At 49.1% G+C, this 26526-nt stretch overlaps 1 protein-coding gene across 1 annotated transcript; it reads right to left on the reverse strand.

The window, feature by feature from the left end:
* Window positions 1-149: 149 nt before the first annotated feature.
* UFD1 (ubiquitin recognition factor in ER associated degradation 1) lies at window positions 150-26275 on the reverse strand. The gene is made up of 12 exons (XM_073222532.1): window positions 26112-26275; window positions 22795-22927; window positions 22406-22438; window positions 13489-13610; window positions 12984-13114; window positions 10739-10811; window positions 6859-6927; window positions 5976-6041; window positions 5646-5693; window positions 4834-4922; window positions 3877-3958; window positions 150-269 (listed from the first exon to the last, which is right to left on the reverse strand). The coding sequence occupies exons 1-12, from the start codon at window positions 26112-26114 to the stop codon at window positions 195-197; spliced, it is 924 nt and encodes a 307-aa protein (XP_073078633.1). The 5' UTR covers window positions 26115-26275; the 3' UTR covers window positions 150-194.
* Between the last annotated feature and the right edge of the window lie 251 nt (window positions 26276-26526).

Here is a 26526-nt window from a genome sequence, read left to right on the forward strand (position 1 = left end):
GCTTTCTTTTTCCCCAAATTAACCTTGAAGTCCTGCTGTTCCACTTCCAGGTCAGACTCAGTAATTCTTAGGTAACTGTAAACAAACCTTACGTAACAGGGCACCTCTGAGATAGCCTCATCCCCCTCAGAGCAAATAACTAAAAGCCATCATGTTGCAAGTATTTTATTCTCCCATCAGCCAACAGTCCCGACTCAAGGCTTTCTTCCTTTTTTACGCAATGACTGTCCTTCTCCGGAGAAAGCAACGAATCTGCCTCCAGCTTCATCCTACGTGTGAAAATAAAATACTGTTTTCAGAAACTCCTTGGGGGTTTAGAATAAAGCCTTCATTCTGTTGACTCACATGCCATCTACCCATTTTCCTCATTTCCACATTATTTATAATAAGAAATGTCTTTGAAATATACATACAAACCATCAAACATCATCTATTGATTTGAGAAACAAAACCACACAATCACAGCTATGCCTCTACCACAGCCTTTATTCTCAGGTTGAATGTATATCCTTTTGCATAAGCATCACATTTTCAAGTAAAAAATATAAAATACGCCCCCAAGAGAAAAGTCACCTAACTACACCACCCAAAATTAACATTCCCAGCTACTTTTCTGTATGTTTATATAAACTACTTTCATACTCAAGTCTCTCGCCAATGGACTCGCCTGTGCACTCTGCAGGCTACAGAGATTCCAGCCCATGGCAGGGGTGGCCCCCCACCGCTGGGTGTCACTTTCCTATGTGCAGCATTTTAAATCGCTGTGGTGAGCAGCTTCATGTGTCTGCACACAGCTCTTTTTCCTTAAAGTGGATTCCTTGATAAAATGACTGTACATATTTGAAGGCGTTTAATCTATGACCACTGACCAACCCTCAGAAACATTCTATCCCGCTATGCTCCCACCAGCAGAAGAGGGCTTGTTTGTCCTGAATCCTTGAAAACACCATGAAAAATGGGCCTGTACCGCTCATCAGTTGGAGGCTTACCTACGACGACTTCACACTCCCCAACTCTCACCTAAGGCAGCTGGGGTACCTCCCACAAGGCCTATGTAGAGTCTCCATGGTGGCATCTGTGTAAAGGCACCTCCCGCGGGCTGACCCATTCAGCCTTCCTTTCCCGCAGAGCCTACCGTCTGTCCTGCTGCCTGTAACTGTCTGGCGTCTCTCCACCGCCCAGACTCAATGACAGCAGGTGTCCCACCAGACCTGTCAGTGTGAAGGTGTCTCCCAGCTGCCCTGCCTGTACTGGGCATCCCCCCAACGCTGCACCTGGCTGTGCGGCTGCACTTCCTGATTTTTACCTTTTTCCTTCATTTTAGTGGGGAACTTCCTGAGAAAGGGTGCATGATGAATGCCTTTTTGTGAATTCCTATGTGTCTGAAAGTATCTTTATCTACTTCTACATGATTCCCTGGCAGGTTGGATCGTGTTGAACTGATGGGGCTATAGCAACAAAGCACCACAGACTGAGGGGCTCACACAACAGAAATTCATCTTCTCACTCTTCTGGAAGCTAGCGTTCCAAGATCAAGGTGCCATCAATTCTGGTTTCTTCTGAGGTCTCTCTTCTCGACATGCAGACAGGTGTCTTCTCACTGTGTTCCCGTGGCCACCCCTGTGTGTCCAGCTCTCCTCTTCCTGTCAGGGCACCAGCCAGACTGGACTAGGGGTACCCTGACAGCCTCACTTAAACGGAATCACCGCTATAAGGCTGTATCTCCAAAAATAGTCACATTCTGAGGTGCTAAGGGTAAAAGGCTTCAACACTGAAATTTGGGAGCGTATGATTTATCCTGTAAGAGTTGGGTACAGAATTTCTGAGATAGTTTCCTCTCAGATGTTAAGGGTGCTGCTCCACTGTCTCCTAGCTTCCGGTGCCCTATGAAGCCCCTTGAGACTACGGCCTGCATCAGAATGGCCCTCCTGTGCCATTCTTGATCTGTGGCATTAGTTCCCTCCTTCTGGGAACTCTGAGGATCCTTTCTGGGCTCCGACTTCGGGCTATTTGTATTCACCGGGCGAGGCGCTCAGTGAGCCTTCTGATCTGCGAATGCGCGTCCTTCAGTTTGGGGAAATGAGTTCCCTGATGAGTTCTGCCCTCTGGTTTCTCTCATCTCTTTCATAACCCCTAGGATTTGGATGTTGGCACCGGAAACTTCCCAACTGCAGTCTCGGCCCTGGGGCGAGCTGGCTGGGACAATCCTCAGGCCTCATCAGACTGTCCAGAGAACATCCCTCGGACTTCAAGGAGAGAGCCTGCCTTCCAGGGTCTGGAAGCCAAGCAGCTGGGGACACCAAGGGTGGCAAACTGTCACTCCTCTTTTAGTCTGGTCCTTCCATCCACTGGGCTGATGGCCCGAGCCTAGGGCCCTGCTACATCCTTTTCCAGAAGACAAGCCTCCAGCCTGCTTGCATCAGGGAGGTACAACCCCAGTGGGTGAGGGGAGGCAGTGTAGTGCTCACTGCTTTGTGGCAGCGGCAGACATCTCTTCTTTACCCCCTATTCCCAGAGGTGCCCTTCAGAGCTCTACTTTCTAAACGAGGCTGCCGCTTGGCTTTCCCCACAGCCGGCTCAGCACGCCGCTGCCAAGCTGCTCTGGGGCTTCCCGCCACTGCTGCAGTCGCCTTCGCTCCTCTCACTGTTTACTACCTTCTTACCTTGACCCACAGCTTAGTGGGCTTTCAGGATGGAGCAGAGCTACACACGTGCTCTACTCAGTCCCATCTCCATCACCTTCCCCCCTGAATACTTCCAGATAAAACAGCCCAGCTGGAGCGCCAGCCTCCCCCTCCCTCCCCAGTGTCTCCGGCAGTCAGGTGACAAGTCAGCCTGGAGGGCATACCCTGCAGAGGTCACTGAGCAAGCCGTGGCCTGGCCCATAGCTGGCAAAGGCCTAGGAGGGGCCTCAGAAAGTTGGAGGGTGAGGTCTGCCTGGGGCCCACACCTGTTCCTCCGTACCTGGGACTTCCCCAACACCGTGTCAGTTTAAGGAACATTAAGTTAGGAGGGGCTGTTGGGGGGCACGGGGTGTGTAGACAGCTCAGTGGTCTCTATACCCAACCACCCCAAGGTAGAGGGGAAGGATTCAGGCGTCAGGAGGGTATGGGGATAGCCCTGCGGCCCCAGCTGGGGACGGACGTCATCCATCGGCCCTTCCCAAGCGGCTCATGGCACTTCTACCGGAGGTCCCCAAGAGGCGCAGCCTTGAGGAAAGGAATCAGGAAAGTGGTACATCTTAGGTAATCTGACACCCTGGCTCTCAGAGCCTCTGCCACCCGCAGGCACCATGCTGAGTGCCTTATACTTCACCATGGGACCCCAGACGGTCCCACGAGGGAACAGTGGAGTGCGCTGAGACACTTTCCAGCACCCGCCAGGCAGAAGCCCCTCTTTGCCAACCCGTCCTGCCCCGCCTGCAGCCTTCCCCTCCTGCCGCAGGGAACTCCTCGGGGTGCCACTCTCCTCAGGTCTCAGCAGAGGCCACTCTGGAGTGTGGTGGCACACAGGTGGCCATGCCATGATCAGGAGCTCTGCCCCTGGGCTCTCGGTGCCCTGGCTCCATGTGTCTGTAAAGACGCAATGACAACAGCTGCCTCGTGGGACCATCCCGGGTCCGATGGTGAAGTGTAAGGCACTCAGCATGGGCCTGGCCCTCGGAAGGGGCTCTGAGAGCCAGCAAGTCACATTACCTGGTGACTGTCATCACTAGGTGGCACCAGGCCAGTGCACACCCTGCACCACCTCAACAGGACACTCGGGCCCCCAGGACGAGGAGGGCCCCAGGAATGGGAGAGAGATGATGGAAACACTGAGACCTCACCAGTCATCACTAGCAAATAAAACTGCTCATTACCAATTAAAAAAACCCACCTCTTCAACCTTTTTGACCAGTGGACGTGAATTTCTGATGAAAGTGATCTTACCAAGTTTAAATTCATAATTGGGAATTCCTCTGTAAAGAAAATAGAGGAGAAATGTTAGTCCCAGGAAAAGATAAAAATTCATTTTTGATAATCCAGAGAGAGGCAAGCAGGACAGCCAAGGGTCCTCTTGGAGACTCCCACTATGCATACATTGCTGCACCCCACCCTGACCTTGGGCCAGCCCTCTAGTGCTCCCAGCATCCCTCCTGGAGGAAACCAGAAGGCAGCTGGGAGGGGCGGGCAGATGCAGGGCCTGGCCTGCGGTGAGGGCTCTCCTGGCAGCCAGCCTGCCAGCCTCGCAGACCCAGGAGGGCTACTACACTCACTGCCCTCCTCAGGAGACTGGGCGAACCCCACCTCCAGCATTCCCCTACTCTAACACACTCAGCAGACTGGAGACACATCTCATTCCTGCCACCTCCATGACAGCCACCAGAGCAAGGGATCTGCTCTGAGGTCCCTGGACCAACAACAGAAACATGTAAGCATAGCAGCTCCTGTCTCCTGTTGGAAGGAGGTTAAAATCACATGACTTAATCAATTACTTGAAATCATAAAACAGCAAGTGGGCACATTACTCAACAGGAACCAGAAAGGTTCCACATAGGAGAGCTGATCAGGTGCCACTTGGGGACAGGTGGAGGCTAACCTGAAGTGGTCCTGGGGAGAGGATTGGTGAATGGAGGGGAAAGGCATGGACACGTGTCCCCTGGAAAACAATGACCCCCGTGAGGCTCCTGCCAAAAAGGGAAGGCAGGGGGCCATTCATCTACCCCACCAGCCTCCCTGATCTGGGCTTTGTCCCCACAGCTCCAGGGAGGCCACCCCCACACCCCAGGACTCTGGTGCAGACTCCCTGAAGGGGGACTAGGCATGGGCAGAAGCATGGCGAGGGCAGACCCACCTTTTAATGTCTCCAGGTTTGATGGGGGAAGGGCTGGGCTCTACACCTTTCTTCTTCCCATCCAGTCTATTCCCAGAGCCGGAGAAGGCCTAGACGGGCAGGCAGGAGAGTGCGTGCACCAGGTCAGGAGCCAGAGACCCCTGCGGCCGGAAGCCCTCACTGCCAGCTGCTGCGGTGTGGACAGCCACACACTGCCCAGCCCTCACGGGACTGCTGCGAGCTGAAAGCAGCCCCCTACTCCAAGGACAGCCACGCACCCCCCTCTCCCTCCCCGCAATGGGCAGCCGCAGCGACAGGGTGGAACGTCTGGCCCTGGCCCTTGTAGGGCCACCCAGCACAGGGCCTTGTGGAAGGGCCAAGGCCTCTGTGGCAACTGGTCAGCCTTCCTGTCCTGCCTCCTCCACCCACCCCCAGCACCCCAGTGCCCACACACTAGCCATCTCCACCCGTTCCAGAGAGCCTGGCTGGAAAATCATGTTGCAACTTACTTTCCAACAGCACAGGCCAAAGAAAAGAGAACACGCTCTTAGAGATAAAGCAAATGTGGTTACGCTGGTGAGTCTAAATGAAGGACGTGTGTGTGTTATACTATTCTGGCTTTCTGCTAGGTCGGAAATTCTTAAAAAGATGAATACATTAGACTGCCTCACAGAGTTAGGTTTCCAGGAGTGTGACAAGTGCCATGTACTGAGAAAGGGCCAGAGACGTGTGTGTATGGACACAAGAGACCCAATCCCTGCTGAAGCCCCTGGGCTGCCGTGAGGCTGGACAGGGCAGGAACACGGAGGTAAGACGTGGGGCCTGGTACTCACACGGAAGCCCAGCTCTCCGGCATAGCCACTGTGGTCAGCTTCACTTTCCTGATGAGGGGGTGGGGAGAAAAAAAATGGGAAATGAGCTTCTCAGCAGGGACACCCTAGCTCCTCTCTTGTGCCTCTCATTGTCACTAATGTCCCCACACCCCAAGAGCTGGGACACACCGTCCCTGGGAGCAGGGCTGGAACAGAAGCAGGGACTGTGGCCATGTGGCCCCCACAGCGGCCACTCACGGGCCAGCTGTCAGCGCACACCGAGGACACTCCCTCCCCTCGAGGAAAGGGCAGACCATGCAGGGCAGGGGGCAGCGCTGGGCGACGACTCACGCTGGACTCCTCGTGCTGGACTTGTCTCTCCGGCTCTTTGTAACCCAGAGGAGCATCAAAGTCCACCTGCGCTCCCAAGACAAAAAATACCATTCTGAGACCTGGGGGCACTTAGGTTTCCTTCGCTTTTCGGTTCTGAATTGAGACAACTGTAGGTTTCCACATGGTTTAAAGCGGCACAGAGAGCCTGTGTATACTCTGCCAGGTCTCCCAACGGTGACATCTCACAGAATGACAGTATTGCCCTTTTAGTATGATCCAGCCGTCCTGTTCACATTTCTCGGCTTTACACTTGCTTCTGTTATGTCAAACCCTCAGTTCTATCACGAGTGAAGGTCAGTGCACCCACCCTGAGGTACTGATTGGCTCCAACATCTGTTATCCTTTTACGGCCACACTCGCCTCTCTCCTGGTCTTCTGCATCCCCGCCTCCGGGCAACCCCTGCTCTGTCCTCCATTTCCAAAGTCTTGCCAATTCCAAGAATTCTATATAAATGGAACCAGACAGAATGTAACCTTCTGGGATTGGCCTTTTCTCTTGGTGTCACTCCCTGGAGATCCCCTAGGCTGCTGTGGGCACTCGGAGGTCCTTCTCACTCAGAAGCTGAGCACACTTACTTAGCATCTGAGAACATCCCCTCCTCGGCAGGTCTGACATGCTGGCAGATACAGCAGTCCTAGAACTGGCATCCACTCTGCCACGACCACTTGCCCTGAGACAGATCACATAGCCAGCAGGCCCCAGATGTTCTGGCCTCATTTTCCCCTCTCACCTAACAGTCCCAGGGGCTGCACAACAACCTCATGGGGCGTTGGCCTACCTGAGCCACCAACTGCCCATCTTTCCCTGCCTGAACACACTGCAAGCAACAAAGCCACTCACGTTCATGTCACATTCAATGATGGACACGGCCTTGTCAGGCTTGGTTTCCATCACCCGCAGTTCATAGATCTGTGGGGAGAACACAGACATCGATTGGCCGGCTTCACGGCAGCACTGGGGCTGTCCCCATTCACGTCACCACAGCTCCCAACTTGGCTGCTGCAGACCCATCACTCGCCACCACACCCTTGCCCACCCACACCACCTGCTGCAACAGTGGAGCTGTGGGCTGGGCCTCTTTGACACCTGTTCTTCACTCAGCACAGACTGTTCTAAGTGGTTCAAATCAGACAAGGTAGGTATGCTTCAAATTGCAAACAATACTCACAACCTTAATCCCAGAAAGTTCACTTATAGGAATTTATTATAAGTAAATAACTAAATACCCAAAGAGAAAACTGAGAATGTTCACTCCAACACTGCTAATAACAGTGTATACCCCCAAATGCCTATCCACAGATCAGTTAAATCAATATTCATATATAAACAACCATCACCAGTGGAATACTATTCGGCAAATAAGACATTAAAAACCAGTTATGTTGCTGTGTGTCAAGGTGGATCTCATGTATGTAAAACACATACATAAGTATGAAGAACAGGAACTAAAAGTGGTGGGATCTACCTTTTCCTGCAGCATTTCACGCTTCATTTTTGCCTAGAGTATGTCTTGCTTTTACACTGAATAGTCCAAAGAGTCCCACCATTAAGAAAACCCTGAATGTGAGTGGGAGGGACACCAAAGTAAAGTGAGTAGGCTCAATGTGCCCAGTCTGTTTTTACAGCTTTCTTCATTCCTAACAGTCCCAGGGGCTGCACAACACCCTCACGGGGCACTGGCCTACCTGAGCCCCCAACTGCCCGACTTTCCCTGCCTGATGTCACTGTACAGATGCGCCATCATTTCTCCCATCATCCCCTGGGCTGCCCCAGCAGCTCTGCTATCACTAACAACGCTGCTATGAGATTCCTATGCGTGGCTCCAGGGAAACATGTTTGGGTTTCTCGATAGTAGTTTTCAAACTGCAAGGTACGGCTAATTAGTGGGTTATAAAACTAACAGTGGGGCAAAACTAGAACTAGAAAAGAAAAAAACAGCAAGACAGTATAATAAAAATACTACGATAAACATGTGGTACACATAAACACTTATATGACATTTCGTGTTTTGTGTCATCACACTATGTAAAACTAATTTAAACTGTTTGTAAACATCCAACAGATAAGTAGAGCTTTCAGTTATTTTTATGGGCTTAATATTATTGAATTGTAAATAGAGAACACTTGAATCATAAACGGCTCTCTGGACTTGCTCCAGGATTTCAGGTGTCCTCTCTGGGCCTCTCGCGGCGTGCGTCACTCTGCTTCACACTGCAGGCGCCTCCAAGACTTACTGCCACTTCCAGTGTATTTGGTCGCCATTCCTTCTGGCAACCCTGTCTTTCCTTCTCAGAAATGTGTGGTCCTGAAGCTCATGTTTTTGAAGTTCCACTGGTAATAAACTCTCCTGGGTATGGTGGTCTGAAAATACTGCGATCTGCCTTCCCTCCTTAAGGATGGTTGTGGCGACAGTTACCTTCTCTCAGCCTCTGAAGGCGGTCTGCTCTTTTCTGCTACAATGGCTGCTACTCAGAGGCCCCACTATTTGCCACTTTTCCATCAGTAGCGTCTTTTCTCTCTCCTGACCTCTGTGTGCCTGGTATTTGGTGTCTGTAACCTCTCATGTCCGATGTGTCGTGCTTCCTCTAACTACGGGTTGAGGGCCCATTCTCGAACGTCTCACTTACTAATGCTTCACCACCTCACTGCTCACCCGTTGCCCCGCTGGGATCTCACGGAGTGTGTCCGGCTTCCTCGGTATCCCCACCGCCTCCCTCTCTTGCTCACTGCCTGGCTTCTCTGTGCAGAATTCTAAGTCATTTCTCCAGATTGAACTTTTCATTTCGGTAATTGTCAACTGTTGTCTAACTGTGACTGTTTTTCAGATCTTCCTGGTTATTTCTGACAGTCTTCTGTTGAAGGTGCATTTTATGATTACATTTTTTTAAAACTTTTTCAACATTTTATGAATCATTATTTCATATCTGCACCTGAAAATCCCAATACTGATCCCTGGGAGGGTCTAATCTGCTCGTCTTCTTCTGGGTATCTGGTGGTTCTTCTTAGTTACTGTTTGCTCAGCCAACAGCAATCCCTAACTAAACTGGGAGTGATCTTCCCATGGGGAATTCGGGTTTCCTCTCCCGGGATGAGGACGACACCTGTCCCTGGGTCTTTATTAGTCCCGTTCAGGCCTCAGTTTAATGAGGAAGCCTCTGATTCAGCTCCCACCACAGCACTGACATGGCCGTTTGCTCAGGAAGCCCCGGCTGAAAGATTCTTAAAAACTTCTTGTCTTTTGTAAGCAACAATGCATTAATAACCTAGATTTTATCCTGATTTAACTGTGTTTCTCAGAAGGACCCTTCAGAGTATCTAGTCTTCCACCTTTCCAAAAGTGGAAGTCCAAACATGCATTTCACTTCCACACATATTCTATGTAACTCACCTTCCCTGTCAGTGCAGAAACTTCAATATTACCTTTTCTCACCAGTTGAGGTTGTCAGCATTACTTACTACTTTAAGAACAAAAACATCAAGGCTGCCTATAATTAATTATGAGAGCTTCAAGTATTCAGTTAAGATAGGCAACATCTACAATGTCCCCACAAAGCTAAAGGAAACAAAGCTTAGTTTATGAAAAAATACAAACCCCCAATATTGAAAAGTTAGGCTCCTCAGTAAGAGGCAGCTCAGCAAGAAGGAATGTGTCAGAGGACACACTGGGTTCCCAGAGCGACCTGAGGAGCGCTGGCCTCCTGACCCTGGGGGAGGCGCTGGCCGCCCCGTAGGCTCCTCCTCCTGGCTGTGAGGCCACAGCCCCCAAGGGGACAGGAGTGTAAGGGAGCCAAAAGGGGCAGCAGGGGAAGCCAGACCGGGTCTGTGGTCACTCCTACACACCAGGAGGTCCACCCTGGCAGCAGTTGGGAGGGCCCATCGCCCCAGGGCACCCTCACTGCTGCACTCCAAGCCTGTGGCCCAAGGGGCAGGTCCACCCACTGTCATATCTCCTCTCAAACGTGTTGCCATGGGCAACAGGGAGGTAGATGCCATCCTGAATTCTGTGTCAGTTACACATGAAATGAATGGGAAATGGAGGATGAGAGATGGCATTTCACTTTACACCTATAATGTCTACATCTAGACACCTATGAAGCATGGAATCATGGATGAATGTAAGTGGCGCTCAGACAGGAAAGATTGTGTCAAGAGGCTCAAGCCCAAAGGAGCTGACAAGGGAAAAGCAAAGCTAAAGAAAACAGGAGGAAGAGGACGTGGGCTCCCATGAGGAGAGGTAACCCCAGGTGTCCTCAGGCAAAGCCAGGCCCTGTGTCCAGAGTGCCCCACCTCATTCCAAGTGCAGTGCAGCGCCTGTCTGTTTCTAAGGAAGCAAATTCCAAGGACAAGAACCCAGGCAGGTTCACTTCTGTGTTCCCAGAACACAGCCTAGCAAAGGGCTTAGCTGGTTATATACCCAGTGAAGACCTTTCTAATGGAGGCAGATCAGCAGCCTCACCGTCACGGTGCACGGACATGACTGACAGCACGACGCTCACTCAATAAATGCAATCAACCAATTCTCACAACAGAGTTGCTGAATGATTTAGTACAGGGCTTTGTACTAAGTATGAACCCACAAAAATTTTAAAATGCAAACAGTAGGCAGTCATCAACTGATAAAAGCCAGGCATACTCAGCTTAAAAAGAACCCCCATTCGAACACCAGAACGGACACTGCAGGTGTCCCGCACTGAGCTGGTCCCACAGCTGAGACACTCACCTTCTCGTTGTAGTTAATGGCAATCACATCTCCGGTGGTCAGACAGGCAAAGTTTCTCAAAGCATTTTCTAACCTGCAGACACACACTGTCAAGGAAACATGGCAGGATGGGCACCTCAAATGTAAACAAGTCTCCACGAGGGATCAGATGGGCTCTGTCCTAAGTGTGCCAGACCCGATGCACACCAGGCTGGCCCTGACACACGCTTTACACGGCACGATGTTACTCAGCAGTAAGAACGAATGAACTACACTCAGTAATGGGGGGACCCACAGCAGTGCTGAGGGAGAGCACAACAGCAAAGACTGGCCAGGGCCGCATCCCCAGAGCCCAGAGCCCTGAGCCGGACCTGAGGGCAGAGCAGCTGAAAGGTGCTGGGATACCCGGGAAAGGGCACAGGGCCTTTTAGGAAGATGGAAACATTCCGGTTATAAGGTGTACACAATGCATTTTATTGTATGCAAATTATACCTCAACAAGCTGATGTAAAAAATCCTATGGGAGCACAGAGACAAAAAGATTAAATGAATCATAATAGATCCCTTCAAAACTTTCTCAAAATTCAAAGATGTTCTCATGTACACTTTTGTTCTTTTAGGCAGTAACCCAATTTAGGGGTATGTTGCAAAATGAGTATTAAAAAAACAAAAATCAAAAAGGAAAAAGTAACCTGTAAACCCTTTTTATAGTGAAAAGTAGTAATAAATTATTAAGAACTGAATAACCAAAATGCCCAGGCAAGGGAATAATGCTGAGTCACATGGAATATTTCAACCACGTCATCCTCAACCAATTTACAGAATTATTTTAAAGAGAAAGATCAAACGACACACAGCCTCAGAACTCGGCACTGTGACCTGGCATGCCCGGTGAGAACCTCAGAGGGCCAAGGGTGGAGGAGCTGGGCTGTCCAGCCTCCCTTCTCAGCCGGCCGGCCTTCCAGGGTGAGAACAGCTCGGTGAAAAAGGCCTTGTGTGGCATGTTGTTTGCGTCCTTGCTTGAGATGCCACACCGCATGGGTGTTCTTCCCTGAACTCCTCTGGGTGAGCCTGTGCGGCACGGTCCATCCGAGCTGTCGGAACCAGCCCACTCAGCCCCTGAGGGTGGAGACAGTTCCTGCATAGTGGCTCTGAGCTCGGCATTCGCTGCTCCCTGCTTTATTAGACCATCGGCCAGACTAGGGACACCAGCTTGCCTCTAAGCTGATGAACGTGACTCCTCCAGGCACTAACACATTAACTACGCCCACAGAAAGAGCCTCTGAAAGCAATCCAGTGAGTCTGCACCACAATACATGAAAATCCAGAGAGAGGGTTACAAGAGGCTGTGGTCAGTGGCAGACCCCAGTCCCGGGCACTGGCAGGCAGGGCTCTGGAGGACAAGCTAACCAGATCTTGCCACAGGACCCCATCTTGCCTGCAGGACAGGGAGCCTCCACCGACTGCTGTGAGCCCAGTGCCCTAAACCCCCCCATGTCCAGGACCTGGCCGGCAGCACCCTGCTCCTGGGTGGGGCTGCAGCTCAGAGCACAGCAGGGAGGGTAGAGGCAGCTTTTTAACACTGTCCACCTGCCTGGGTTCAACCGTTTTTTTTCAAGCATGAATTTTTTAAAATAGACAGTGGAGTGACCACCCTAATGATTCACCAAGACCTAAGGTAGAGCTTGATGGTAGCCCACACACAGCACACCCCTCACCTCCACTGGTCATTCCCTAAATTATAAACACACACATGTCTGGTTTACATTCAGAGAACATATCAAAAATCATTAAACCTAAAACCTTTGTTTTTCTCTTGCTGAGACAGGAAATGTACTGTCAATGCTCCCCACAGGTTTGAAGTAAAAAGCCCTCAGTCTGGGTAAAAGGTGAGGTTGTGCAACAAGTTCATGGCTGAGCTGAGACACCAGGGGCCACACAGGGTTGGGGGCTTATAGACACACTGGCAAACCCCCCTTGCACCAGGACACACTGGGCTTCGTGCCAGCTGCCACAGGCAGTACACTCAAAGGAAGAACTCCCCTTTGCCTGCAAGGCAGTGTCTGGGCAGCACCCAGAAGAGACCCCCAGAGCGCCCAGCATGCCCAGGCCGAGGAGACATGGCTGTACAGGGAAATTCTCAAATCATGACTTCAATCACAAACATGTGGTTCCCAAGGTAGGCGCACACTCAGGAGAGTGCTGGTTGTTTACAGACTGCCAGCCCCCAACCTCCGTCCAGAGCCCTCCTGTCTCAGAAGGATACACTGCTTTGGGGTTGGTGATGTCCAGGAAGTCAGGGCTCTGGGGCTGGAATTTGGAGTATGTGGCCACTTGAAGGTTGACACTCTCCACCTGAACCAGGCCCCCTTCCTCCAACAGCAAGTTCTGCATCATCTAGAGGAAGAAGAGGGCGGTGAGAGGCTCCCGGGGTCAGGAGACCAGTATGAGGAAGCCAGGCAGGGCAGAGTCCCACGTTCACAGGGCCTCTTCTTTGGGGACCTGGAAAAGGAGCCTGAGACAAGGGTTTGGGGACAGATAATTTGTGATTTGATGTCAGGAAAGAAAAAAGGAGCAAGTGAATTAAAGACATGGCAGGAAGAAGGCCAATGAGGGGGCTACGGAGGTCAGTCGCGGCAGCACGAGGTCTCTGCCAGCCTCTGAGAGTCTGCGGGCAGGGTGGGAGGGGTGGCATCAGCCGCCAGCTCCCAGCTATGAGGCCCCAACCCCCAGATAGGCCCGCCCTCCAGAGGCAGGGAGGTCCCACTCACCCAGTGTGGGAGGTAGCAGATGCCCTCGTCTGCCACAAACTCCAGTACCCCGCAGTGCGTCGTGCGGTCCGAGTTCCTGTTGGTCAGCTTGAAGAGCATGGGGTAGGTAATGTTGAGTCGGCCTGAAGAGAGAGAGGCCAAGGCACGGTTTCTGTGAAGGAAAGAAAACCTGCTCCCCAGGGGGCTCGCCTGGAGAGGAACCTCCCTGGGGGCCCACCATGGCGCCACACAGCCTGGCCCCCGAGAGCAGGCACTCAGACTCATGCAGTGATTGGCCCCTGGTCCACCACCACCAGCCGCCATGCTCCCTGTGAGAGCACAGCACTAGGCCCAGAGGGATTCAGGAACGTCCGATGACTCAGGCACACACCACCTGCTTATACTTGTGATTTCTGAATTCTCTATTTTAAAAAGTGATTAAGGAGCGGAGACTGGGATTAAAGATGGTGGCATGAGAGGGGAGACAGAGGCTTCCTCCTAAAACTGCATATCATACGAAAATACAATTAATACAACTAATCCTGAGAGAGCAACAGGAAAGAGGACGGCGCCAGACTGCACACACCTGGAGAAAAGAGCAGACTTCACGGAACAGGGTAACGTACCAGAGCTGTGGCTCCCGGGACCCGAGCCCCTCCCCTACCCCAGCTCACCGGCGGGAGGAAGGGAAACGGAGCAGGGAGGGAGTGGAAGCCTTGGGACTGCTGAATACCTAGCTCTGGAGATCTGCGCTGGGAGCACAAACCTACATTTCATGGTGCTTTCATGATACTTGTGTGATTACGGGGTTGGAAAACTAATACAGGCAGAGTTCCTGGACAGACTGAGATTCCAGCCGCTTGTGGAAAGCAGGGATCCATATCCAGCTGCTCTGGGACAAAAACTTATACCTGTGTGCCCGGCCTACTGGCTCAGGCAGTGGAGACAGGCACAGGAGACGGGAGGCGGGGAACAGCTCTTTCCTCCCCCCAGGCACCAGTACCGCTCCCCTGTGACCCCCGACATTGCTTCAGGGGCTCAGCAGCTCCAGAGACTACAGCTTCTGGACACTAAGGGCGCCATATACAAACATGAAAGGCCAAAGGAACCTTGTCCAGAGTAAAATTAATATAAACTCCAGAGAAAGATTTAAATGATATGGACCTCCTGACTCTTCCTGAAAGGGAGTTCAAAATAAAAATCATCAACATACTAATGGAGGTACGGAAAGACATCCAAGAACTCAGGAATGAATTCAGGTAGGAGATCCAATCGTTGAAGAGCACGATGGAGGGTATTAAAAGCAGGTTGGATACGGTGGAGGAGACAATAAATGAAATAGAAACTAAGGAGGAATACAAAGAAGCTGAGGCACAGAGAGAAAAAAGGATCTCTAAGAATGAAAGAATATTGAGAGAACTGTGTGATCAATCCAAATGGAACAATATTCACATTATAGGGGTACCAGAAGAAGAAGAGAGAGAGACAGGGATAGAAAGTGTCTTTGAGGAGGTAGTTGCTGGAAACTTCCCCAATATGGGGAAGGAGATGTGTCTCTCAGGCCATGGAGATCTACAGATCTCCCAACACAAGGGACCCAAGGAGGACAACACCAAGACATATAGTAATTAAAATGACAAGATCAAGGATAAGGACAGACTGTTAAAAGGAGCCAGAGAGAGAAATAAGATCACATACAAAGGAAAGCCCATCAGGCTATCATCAGACTTCTCAGCAGAAACCTTACAGGCCAGAAGGGAGTGGCAGGATGTATTTAATGCCATGAAGCAGAAGGGCCTGGAACCAAGATTACTTTATCCGGCAAGATTATCATTTAAATTTGAAGGAGAGATTAAACAATTTCCAGATAAGCAAAAGCTGAGAGAATTTACCTCCCACAAACCATCTCTACAGTCTATTTTGGAGGGACTGCTATAGATGGAAGTGTTCCTAAGGTTGAATAGCTGTCACCAGAGGTAATACAACCACAGTAAAGAAAATAGAACAGCTCATTACTAAGAAAATGCAAAACTAAATTAACAATCCCCAAAGTCAATCAAGGGATAAACAAAGAGTACAGAATATGATACCTAGTAAATAAAGAATGATACCTAGTAAATAAAGAATGGAGGAGGAAGAAAAAGGAGGAGAAAAAGAAAAGAACCCTTAGATTGGGTTTGAAATAGCATATTAAGTGAGTTACCTAGTAAATAAAGAATGATACCTAGTAAATAAAGAATGGAGGAGGAAGAAAAAGGAGGAGAAAAAGAAAAGAACCCTTAGATTGGGTTTGAAATAGCATATCAAGTGAGTTAAGTTAGACTCTTAGATAGTAAGGAAATTAACCTTGAACCTTTGGTAACCACGAATCTGAAGCCTGCAATGGCAATAAGTACATACCCATCGATAATAACCCTAAATGTAAATGGACCAAATGCACCAATCAAAAGACATAGTCAGTGAATGGATAAAAAAACAAGACCCAACTATATGCTGCCCACAAGAGACTCACTTCAAACCCAAAGACAAGCATAGACTAAAAGTCAAGGGATGGAAAAAGATATTCCATGCAACTAAGAGAGAAAAAAGCAGGAGTTGCAGTACTAGTATCAGACAAAATAGACTTCAAAACAAAGAAAGTTACAAGAGACAAAGAAGGACATTACATAATGATAAAGGGGTTAATCCAACAAGAAGATATAACCATTATAAATATCTATGCTCCCAACACAGGAGCACCTACATATGTGAAACAAATACTAACTGAATTAAAAGGGGAAATAGAAGGCACTGCATTCATTCTGGGAGACTTTAACACTCCACTCACTCTGAAGGACAGATCAACCAGACAGAAGATAAGTAAGGAGACAGAGGCACTGAAAAACACACTAGAACACATGGATCTAACAAACACCTACAGAACTCTACACACAAAAGCAGCAGAATACACATTCTTCTCAAGTGCATATGGAACATTTTCAATAATAGATCATATACTAGGCCACAAAAAGAGCCTCAGTAAATTCAAAAAGACTGAAATTGTACCAACCAGTTTTTCAGACCACAAAGGTATGAAACTTGAAATAAATTACACAAAGAAAAGGAAAAATCCCACAAACACATGGAGGCTTAAAACATGCTCCTAAATAACCAATGGATCAATGACGAAATAAAAACAGAGATCAAGCAATATACGGAGACAAATGACAACAATAATTCAACACCTCAAAATCTGTGGGACGCAGTGAAGGCCGTGCTCAGAGGAAAGTATATTGCAATACAGGCCTACCTCAGGAAAGAAGAACAATCCCATATAAGCAGTCTAAACTCACAATTAATGAAACTAGAAAAAGAACAACAAATGAGGCCCAAAGTCAGTAGGAGGGACATAATAAAGATTAGAGCATAAATAAATAATATCAAGGAGAATAAAACAACAGAATGAATCAATGAAAGCAAGAGCTGCTTCTTCAAGAAAATAAACAAAATAGATAAACCCCTAGCCAGACTTATCAAGAAAAAAAGAGAAGAGAATCTACACACACAAACAGAATCAGAAATGAGAAAGGAAAAATCACTACAGACACCACAGAAATACAAAGAATTATTAGAGAATACTATGAAAAATTATATGCTAACAAACTGGATAACCTAGAAGAAATGGACAACTTTCTAGAAAAATACAACCTTCCAAGGCTGACCAAGGAAGAAACAGAAAATCTGAACAGACCAATTACCAGCAATGAAATTGAACTGGTAATCAAAATCCTACCTAAGAACAAAACTCCTAGACTAGATGGCGTCACCTCTGAATTTTATCAAACATTTAGTGAAGATCTAACATTCTCCTTAAAGTTTTCAAAAGAGTAGAAGAAGAGGGAATACTTTCAAACTCATTCTATGAAGTCAGCATCACTCTAATACCAAAACCAGGCAAAGTCACCACAAAAAAAGAAAATTACAGACCAATATCCCTAATGAACATAGATGCAAAAATACTCAACAAAATATTAGCAAACTGAATTCAAAAATACATCAGAAAGATCATCTACCATGATCAAGTAGGATTTATTCCAGAGATGCAAGGATGGCACAACATTTGAGAATCAATCAACATCATCTACCACATACACAAAAAAGACAAAAACCACATGAACATCTCCATAGATGCTGAAAAGGCATTTGACAAAATGCAACATCCATTCATGATAAAAACCCTCAACGAAATGGGTATAGAGGGGAAGTACCTCAGCATAATAAAGGCCATATATGATAAACCCACAGCCAACATGGTACTTAACAGCGAGAAGCTGAAAGCTTTTCCTTTAAGATTGGGAACAAGACAAGGATTTCCACTCTCCCCACTTTTATTCAACATAGTGCTGGAGGCCCTGGCCACAGCAATCAGACAACACAAAGAAATAAAAGGCATCCAGATTGGCAAGGAAGAAGTTAAACTGTCCCTGTTTGCAGATGACATGATATTGTACATAAAAAACCCTAAAGAATCCACTCCAAGACTACTAGATCTAATATCTGAATTCAGCAAAGTTGCAGGATACAAAATTAATACACAGAAATCTGTGGCATTCCTACGCACTAACAATGAACTAGCAGAGAGAGAAATCAGGAAAACAATTCCATTCACAGTTGCATCAAAAAGAATAAAATACCTGGGAATAAACCTAACCAAGGAGGTAAAAGACCTATACCCTGAAAACTACAAGACACTCTTAAGAGAAATTAAAGAAGATACCAATAAATGGAAACTCATCCCATGCTCATGGATAGGAAGAATTAATATTGTCAAAATGGCCATCCTGCCTAAAGCAATCTATAGATTCAATGCAATTCCTATCAAAATACCAACAGCATTCTTCAATGAACTAGAGAAAATCATCCTAAAATCCACATGGAACCACAAAAGACCTCGAATAGCCAAAGCAATCCTGAGAAGGAAGAATAAAGCAGGGGGAATTATGCTCCCCAACTTCAAGCTCTACTACAAAGCCACAGTAATCAAGACAATTTGGTACTGGCACAAGAACAGAACCATAGACCAATGGAACAGACTAGAGAGCCCTGATATAAATCCAACTATATATGGTTAATTAATATATGATAAAGGAGCCATGGACATACAATAGGAAAATGACAGCCTCTTCAACAGCTGGTGTTGGCAAAACTGGACAGCTACATGCAAGAGAATGAAACTGGATTGTTTGACCTCATACACAAAAGTAAACTCGAAATGGATTAAAGACTTGCATGTAAATCATGAAACCATAAAACTCTTAGAAAACAACATAGGCAAACATCTCCTGAATATAAGCGTGAGCAACTTCTTCCTGAACCCATCTCCTCAAGCAAGGGAAACAAAAGCAAAAATGAACTCATAGGACTACATCAAACTAAGAAGTTTCTGTATGGCAAAGGACACCATCAACAGAACAAAAAGGCATCAGTTTGGGTGAATATATTTGTAAGTGACATATCTGACAAGGGGTTAACATCCAAAATACATAAAGAACTCACAGGCCTCAACACCCAAAAAGCAAATAACACGATTAACAAATGGGCAGAGGATATGAAGAGACAATTCTCCAAAGAAGAAATTCAGATGACCAACAGACACATGAAAAGATGCCCCACATCACTAGTCATCAGGGAAATGCAAATTAAAACCACAATGAGATACCACCTCACACCATAAGGAAGGCCAGCACTGAAAAGACTAAGAACAACAAATGCTGGTGAGGATGTGGAAAAAGGGGAACCCTCCTACACTGCTGGTGGGAATGTAAGCTAGTTCAACCATTGTGGAAAGTAGTATGGAGGTTCCTGAAAAAACTAAAAATAGAAATACCATTTGACCCGGGAATACCACCCCTTGGAATTTACCCAAAGAATACAACTTCTCAGATTCAAAAAGACATATGTACCCCTATGTTTATCGCAGCACTTTTTACAATAGCCAAGATATGGAAGTGACCTAAGTGTCCATCAGTAGATGAATGGATAAAGAACATGTGGTACATATAGACAATGGAATACTATTCAGCTAAAAGAAACAAATCCTTCACCAAAACAAAGCGTTCACCATTTGCCACAACATGGATGGAGCTGGAGGATATTATGCTCAGTGAAATAAGCCAGGCGGAGAAAGACAAGTGCCAAATGATTTCCCTCATTTGTGGAGTATAACAATGAAGCAAAACTGAAGGAACAAAATGGCAGCAGACTCAGAGACTCCAAGAATGAACTAGTGGTTACCACAGGGTAGGGGTGTGGGAGGGTCGGTGGGGAGGGGAGAGAAGGGGACTGAGGGGTATTATGTTTAGTACACATGGTATGGGGGGTTACGGGGAGAACAGTGTATCACAGAGAAGGGACATAGCGCATCTCTGGCAACTTGCTGTACTGATGGACAGTGACTGCATTGGGGTGTGGGGGGTACTTGATAATATGGGTAAATGTAGTAAGCACATTGCTTTTTCATGTGAAGCCTTCATAAGAGTGTATATCAGTCGTACCTTAATAAAAAATAGTGATTAAGTTCTTTAATTTATTCACAAATAATCTAAGTGCCAAACATGTACTGGGCAAAATCCCTGCCTTCAAAGGTTTCTCGTTGGAGAGGTGAGAAAGAACACAAACAAGCGTCCCAGACACGGTGGCTGCGGGGTGGGCAGGGCAGGAGGCAGCGGGCAGGGCGCCTAGGGAGGAAATTCCAGGACAAGAAGCAGCCTGAGCAAAGGTGTAGGGGGAAGGGAGCCCAGCCAGGCTGGGGATGGATGGCAAATAGGATGGACGGGGCAGGGGACAGGGTGTGGGAGCTCAGGAAGGAAGGAGGCTGAGCCCAACACCTGCTCCGGGTGGGACCAGTCTAGTGGTCCTTGAGGTGAGGCGCAGGGTGGGGCGGACCACGTGAACAGGGCTGCTGGCCTGCCGGCCCAAGAATGCAAGAGGCATAGGACAGGCTGGTCATGTGAAGCAGGACCAGGAGTGCCAGGCTCTGGGCAGACTGATGTAGCACCAGCGTTCACCATGTGCCAGGCCCTCAGGTGGCCTTCCAGGCACAGCGAGGTAGGTATTATCATTACCCCTATATCCACAAGGAACTGAGACATACAGGTTCGGCAACACACCCAGCTCCACAGAACCCAGGAGTGGAGATGCCAGGACTCAACACAGGCGGCCGGCCCACCACTAGGCACACCGTGAGGTCCACTTGAGCCCGGCAGTTTAGGCACACTCTGCCCAGCTGCAGGAGGTATAGCAGACTCCTTCTGAGATCCCCCTAAAAACTCTGTACTGCAGCTCAGGTAAGCTTGGGCAGGAAGCCAGAGCTGGGGAAGCCCCAGGAAGTGCCTGGGCACGGTGAGGGAAGCAGTGAGCATGAATGTCCCTCCACCACCGAGAGGCATTTGAATGCTGGCAGCACACTCTCCAAGAACCCAGAGCCCAGCCCTTCCATCCCCAGGGCACCCCCAAGCTGTATAATGGCTCTAATTCCCCCCAATGGGGAGTGGAACACAGCAGGTCAAGGCAAACTGCATCAGACCCGAGCCAAGGGTGCAAGACTCTTGTAGCTGGAAAACACCCATGTGTTCCTCGGTCTGGTGGTTCTTAAACTACACCTGGTGATTTAGAGAAGCACCTTAGAGTTCCTGGGTCCTCTACACCCGACCTCCTCCAACCTGAAGAGTGACCCTGTTTGTAAATTAGGACTGCCTGTAAGATTCCACCTGTGTGAAGTTTTCCCTGTGACTTATAAAGGTTTGAACACTGACATAAGTAACAGTCCCAATCCAAGTCACTGCGCAGACACTTTCGCCACTGTCACAACTGGAGCTCAGCTCTGTTCCCTCCCCTGTGATGGCAGGCGTTGCCTAGAGGCTGGGAACCTGTGGCTCTGTCCACCCACCGGCTGGCTGAGGTCGGATAAAGGCTCCCCTGGGTGTGGCCTCTACCGCTGCTGTCCAACAATCCCCACCGCCTCCTTGCGACTGGCATCACGAGGCTGTTTATGCTCACACCACAGGGCTCCATCTAGGAGGGGGTACTCCTGCCACACGAAGGCTCTAATGAGCAGGCACTATGTGTTCCCACTTAAAGATGAGGACACTGAAGTTCAGAGGCCATATGACTAGTCCAGAGCCAGGCACCCTTTTCCACAGCGCAGCCCACATGTACCAGATACGAAATGTGGACCTGGCGGCTGGCAGCCTCCTTGGCCTCCAGAAACACTACCCAGGCGTAAAAGGCAATGACTGCACCAGGGGCTGGCATTGTATCCAGGTGCAGTGGGTGGGGCTTAAGGCACCCAAACACTCCCAGGAGGTGAACTCGGGGCAAGAGGAAGAACCAGCTTCTCTCACAGCCCACAGGCCACCCTGACCCCAGTTAAGAGGCCAGGCCCATGGGGAGGAGCAACTTCTGGGGCAAACAAAGACTTGGCGTTTGGCATGCCATGCGCATGGATGCCATGGGACAGAGGGGCTTAGAAATCCAGGCCTGGAGCTGAGGAAAGACGTCTGGGGAGGAGATGAGATCCTTCCACGCAGCCTCCTCTTGGGAGCAGACTGCTGTCCTTTAGCAAAAAGCCCAGTGAGCCCAGCCAACAGTATCAGCTGCCCATCAACGAAAAGCACTGGTACTGGAATCTTCCGGGATCTAAGAGAAGTCGGCAGGTGCAGGGGTGGGAAACTGCCTTCACAGAGCAGAACCTGGAGCTGAGCATTCCCTGGCCCCCAGCCTGCACAGCTGGCAGCCCCTGGCCAGCACCTCACTGGGGCACTGGTGGCCCAGACTTCCCAGCCCAGCACACACCCTCTTGGGACAATTCCAGACAAGACATGACCAAGGAGCCTGTGCTGAGTGCCTGAAACCCTTCCTTATATGACCTCAGTTTTCAAGTCATAAAGAAAATACTTACTGAGTTGATCGAGGGCTGAGGGTGGCATGATTACTGTGGAAAGAACATTTGAGAAATATTAAGAAAATAAAAAAAGGATAGAACAATGACGTTCTATGTTAAAAAAAGTATTAAATAGGGTTTAGTAGGGGAGCCAGAATCTCATAATGATCTTTCATAGAGTTTTACTTCCTGTAATGTATTTTGGGGACCCGAATGGCTATTAGCCATAAGTCTAATCATAATTAGAAACCCCACCCCTGTAGGCTTGTCTGGGACAAGCAGCCTTTTCACTGACTAGTTTCCGGTTACACATGCACTGAACTGTGGTACCCCCTCCCATCAACAGGCGAGGGAAGGTAAGCTGAGGGCAGGAAAGGCTACTATTCAAAATAGAAACAAGCACATACTCTTCCCGCCTTTCTCCACATCTGACCTGTCATTCGGCCCCGCAAGCATGGACACGGAGAAGCAGCGGTACTGCGTGGAGAAGCGGTTCTGGAAGACCCGGGGAATCGGGTGGTCAAACATGTTGAAGGAAAACTAGAAGAAGAAAAGGGATGCTGTGGTTAAAACGTAACAAAGGTACGCTTCTTCATGCCAAAAGCCAAATCAGGCCCGGGCAGTTAACGCTGTCAAATGAAGAACAAGATGCACAGAAAGCCTGATGGACTTACAAGAAGCCCAGCGAATCTCAACCCATTCTGCCACACCCAGTCTCATCCCTCCCTTCTGGTTTCCACGGTTTTTAGATGGTGTGAGCTTAGTAAAATACAGAACTGGCCATGTTAGCCTGTCTTTAACTTCTGCCAACACCCACCCCCACTCCCCAACCAGAGATCCTGGTCGCACTCACACCCCCCTCAGAGACTGGCCACTGTCGGCCTCACGATATCCTGCACCTCCAGAAACCCTGCTGGGCTGGGTCCTCTGCCCAGAACACTTCTCCTCTTCTCGTTAACTTAAAAAACAACTATTTATTGTACGCCCACTGCCTTCTGGGATCTGACCTAAGCAAGAGAGAAACAGCACTCGAGGGATGTCTGCTCACTAACGAAACAAGGACAACCTCCGCCTGGCAGAACCCACATTCAAGACAAGGGAAACAAGCAAAAGAAAATGCCTGCGTGTCTGGCAGTGCGGAAGGCTCCGTGGAAGAGAGAGTAAGGCACAGAGAGCCCCTGGGGATTCTGTTAAACGGGTGGTCAGGAAGGGCTCCGCAGAAACCTGAATGCCAGGAGAGGGGAGTCAGCCCGAAACAGACTGGCATTCCAGGCAGTGCCGCGTTGGCATCCATTCCACTGGCTTCCATGACTATCCTTTCCTTGGTCCAGGAAACTGTCCTGCTCCGTCTGGGGTCCAGACTCGTGCCCCTCCAATGTGCTCACATGTTGTGGTGAACTGTGGTACTCACTACCATCTATAAGTAAAGCCAAGACATGGTGCCACCAAAAAAGGGAGATCCCAGCTCTTAATCTGGATTAAATCCATTTAAAGTAGATTACAGTGAGGTTTAGAAAACATGTTACATAGCAATTTGGGGTCTTCTCAAAGAATTCCAATTACTATGATACTTCAAAAAAAACCAAAAAGAATATAAAATCATACAAGGCATATATCCAAAATAATTGAAAACAGGGTCTTAGATATTTGTACACCCATGTCTACTGAAGTACTATTCACAATAGCCAAGAGGTAGAAACACTCCATCTATCAATGGACGCATAAGTAGATAAACAAAATATGATATATCCGTGCATGATGGAACATTATTCAGCTTTAATAAGAAAGAAAATCCTGTCACATGCTTTCACATGTGACTTTAACACAATGACTTTCGACATTATGCTCAGTGAAAAAAGTCAGACACAAAAAGGCAAATACTATATGATTCCACTTACATGAAGTCCCTACAGTAATCAGATTTGTAGAGATAGAAAGTAGAATGCTGGGTGCTGGGGCCTGGGGGGTGGGGAATGGTGAGTTATCGTTTAATGGGGACAGAGTTTTGGTTTTATAAGATGAAAAAGGTCTGGAGATCCCATTACACGGCGATGTGAATATACTCAACGCTACTGAACTGTACACTTCGAAATGGTTAAGGCGGCAAACTTTGTTACGTTTTCTTTTTAATCTCACAACAGACTAGTATTTCTCGACTTGACTCCAAATACACAAAACAGAGGGAGAGCCAGCCTCCGATAAGGCAGGTTACCAGCAATTCCACACCCGGCAGGCTGAACCAGCTGCCTTCCGCAGAGGCAGCAAAGAGCCTGCTCCTGCTTCGACCTCAAATGGCTCCTCGGCCTCGAGCGCTGGCATCGCAGTTTCAAGCCTGTCTCTCTTTCTTCTTTTAAGCTGCAGAACTGTTCAACAAAATCTCAGCCAGAAGCCTAAGACATGAAACACCGACTCTGGATGAAAGAAGACAGAGCAGTGGGGGTCTCCCCGAGCTCCCCAGGCTATATTACACACATATAGCACGTGACAGGCTGAATAATATTCCATTAAATGGACAAACTACATTTTGCTTATCCAGTCATCCACTGACCAACACGTGGATTGTTCCCACCTCTTGGCTACTTAATATATATTTATATATATTATTCCGACGATAATCACCCCTGCCCCCGAGGCATTGTAGGGATTAAGTGGGATACGGTATAACTGAGGAGCTGTAGGTGTTAAAGAAAAGCTGTTTAACTAAAAAATAATCAGCAAATATTAACTACTGCTGTGAATCTTTACTGAATCGCTTAATAGCCAAAGGCAGCGTCCCAATGATGTTTCTCTTTGCAACGTGAAAGAGGAAAACGCTCTTTCACGAGGGTCTTAATGTGACCCTCGCTACCCCGAGTCCAACGGGGTTTCCTTTAAAATGTTCCTGATACAAAACCCGGCGTCTCAGCTGGACCTATCGGGCGGCCAACGTCTGTTAAGGGGATGAATCTGAGAAAAGCAAGATCAACACCGACATACGTGGGATAAAATGTAATGATCATTCCTTATTTTTACAAAAAGAGGTGACACCGAGGCACCGCTGCACAACGGCAACGAGCCTGAGCAGTTTGGCCGCCGCATTCGGCCTCACATTCGCACTCCTCACTTTTGCGGCCTCAAGGAACCCGCACCTGGCTCTCTAACCTCGGGCTTCCCACGGTTACAGCGGGACGACCATCCTGGTCTCCAAAGCCCCGCAGGGATCAGAAGCGAGAAGGCGTAACGAGGCGCGGCAGGTTTTAAAGAAAATCTGTGCAACGGGAAAAGCGCTCGTAAATACTAGCTACTCCGGCTGATCTTCCTGAAGCGCTCGGACCGCCGAGGGCACCACCACACGCAGGCGGGGCTGAGCCCCCCCCCCCCAGGCATTCTCCGTGGGGCCCCCGACTCTGCTCCTCTCCCCCAGCACCCTTTCGATTATTTGGTGTTTATGGGAACCTGTTACGTGTCCAGCACTTGCGACACCCGTGCGGAGCCACAAATGCGCACAAGGCTCCTTTCTACCCTCAAAGAGTTTATGTCCATCTGCGAGGAAATGCAAATTACACCCGGACAAGCGGACGCGAGCCGGGCCGCCCGTGGGCCTCGTACGGCTCTCGCCGGAGCCCCCAACCCCCACCCTCTCCCCGGCCCGGGTGACTCGGCATCTCCGCGACCGGCCGCCCACCGCGCGTCGGCCTCGGGCCTCGGCCCAGCCCCAGCTCCCGGCCCGCCCGGCCGCGCTCACCATGACGGACACCGCTGCCGGCACACGCCGCTTCGCCCACTGAACGTCTGGGTGGGAGCTCGCGGCCCCGCTCTCCTCACAGCCGCCGCCGCCGCCGCCGCCGCCGCCTCCGCTCCGACGCGCCGGAAGGCTCACCGGAAGTGCCGGGCCTGAGGCCCGGGGGGAGGAGCCCAGGACAGGGCCCCGCTGCAAAAGAGAAAACGCCAGGTAACGTCGCTAGGATCTAAAACTTCTCTGGAAAAAAACGAAAGACCGCTAAAATACCCCCTCCTAGTTTGTTGTCTCCTCGAGTAGTTTTTATTATTTGAAATGACATTTTGAGAGCGCTCCTCTCTAGACGAATTTCGTGGGGCCCATTCCCCTTACTGACTACACTACCCAGAATGCACGTCGTCCTCGCGGCCTTCGGGGCAGC

Source organism: Manis javanica, chromosome 15, assembly GCF_040802235.1.
Source record: "Manis javanica isolate MJ-LG chromosome 15, MJ_LKY, whole genome shotgun sequence".
Lineage (NCBI taxonomy): Eukaryota > Metazoa > Chordata > Mammalia > Pholidota > Manidae > Manis > Manis javanica.

What these genes read in the sequence shown, in the direction of transcription:
- UFD1 (XM_073222532.1), bottom strand. An exon ending in TCCAGCACGAGGAGTCCAGC is followed by an intron (nt 5,694 to 5,975) that starts GTGAGTCGTCGC and finishes CCCCCTCATCAG; the next exon opens with GAAAGTGAAGCTGACCACAG. An exon ending in CCGGAGAGCTGGGCTTCCGT is followed by an intron (nt 4,923 to 5,645) that starts GTGAGTACCAGG and finishes CTGCCCGTCTAG; the next exon opens with GCCTTCTCCGGCTCTGGGAA.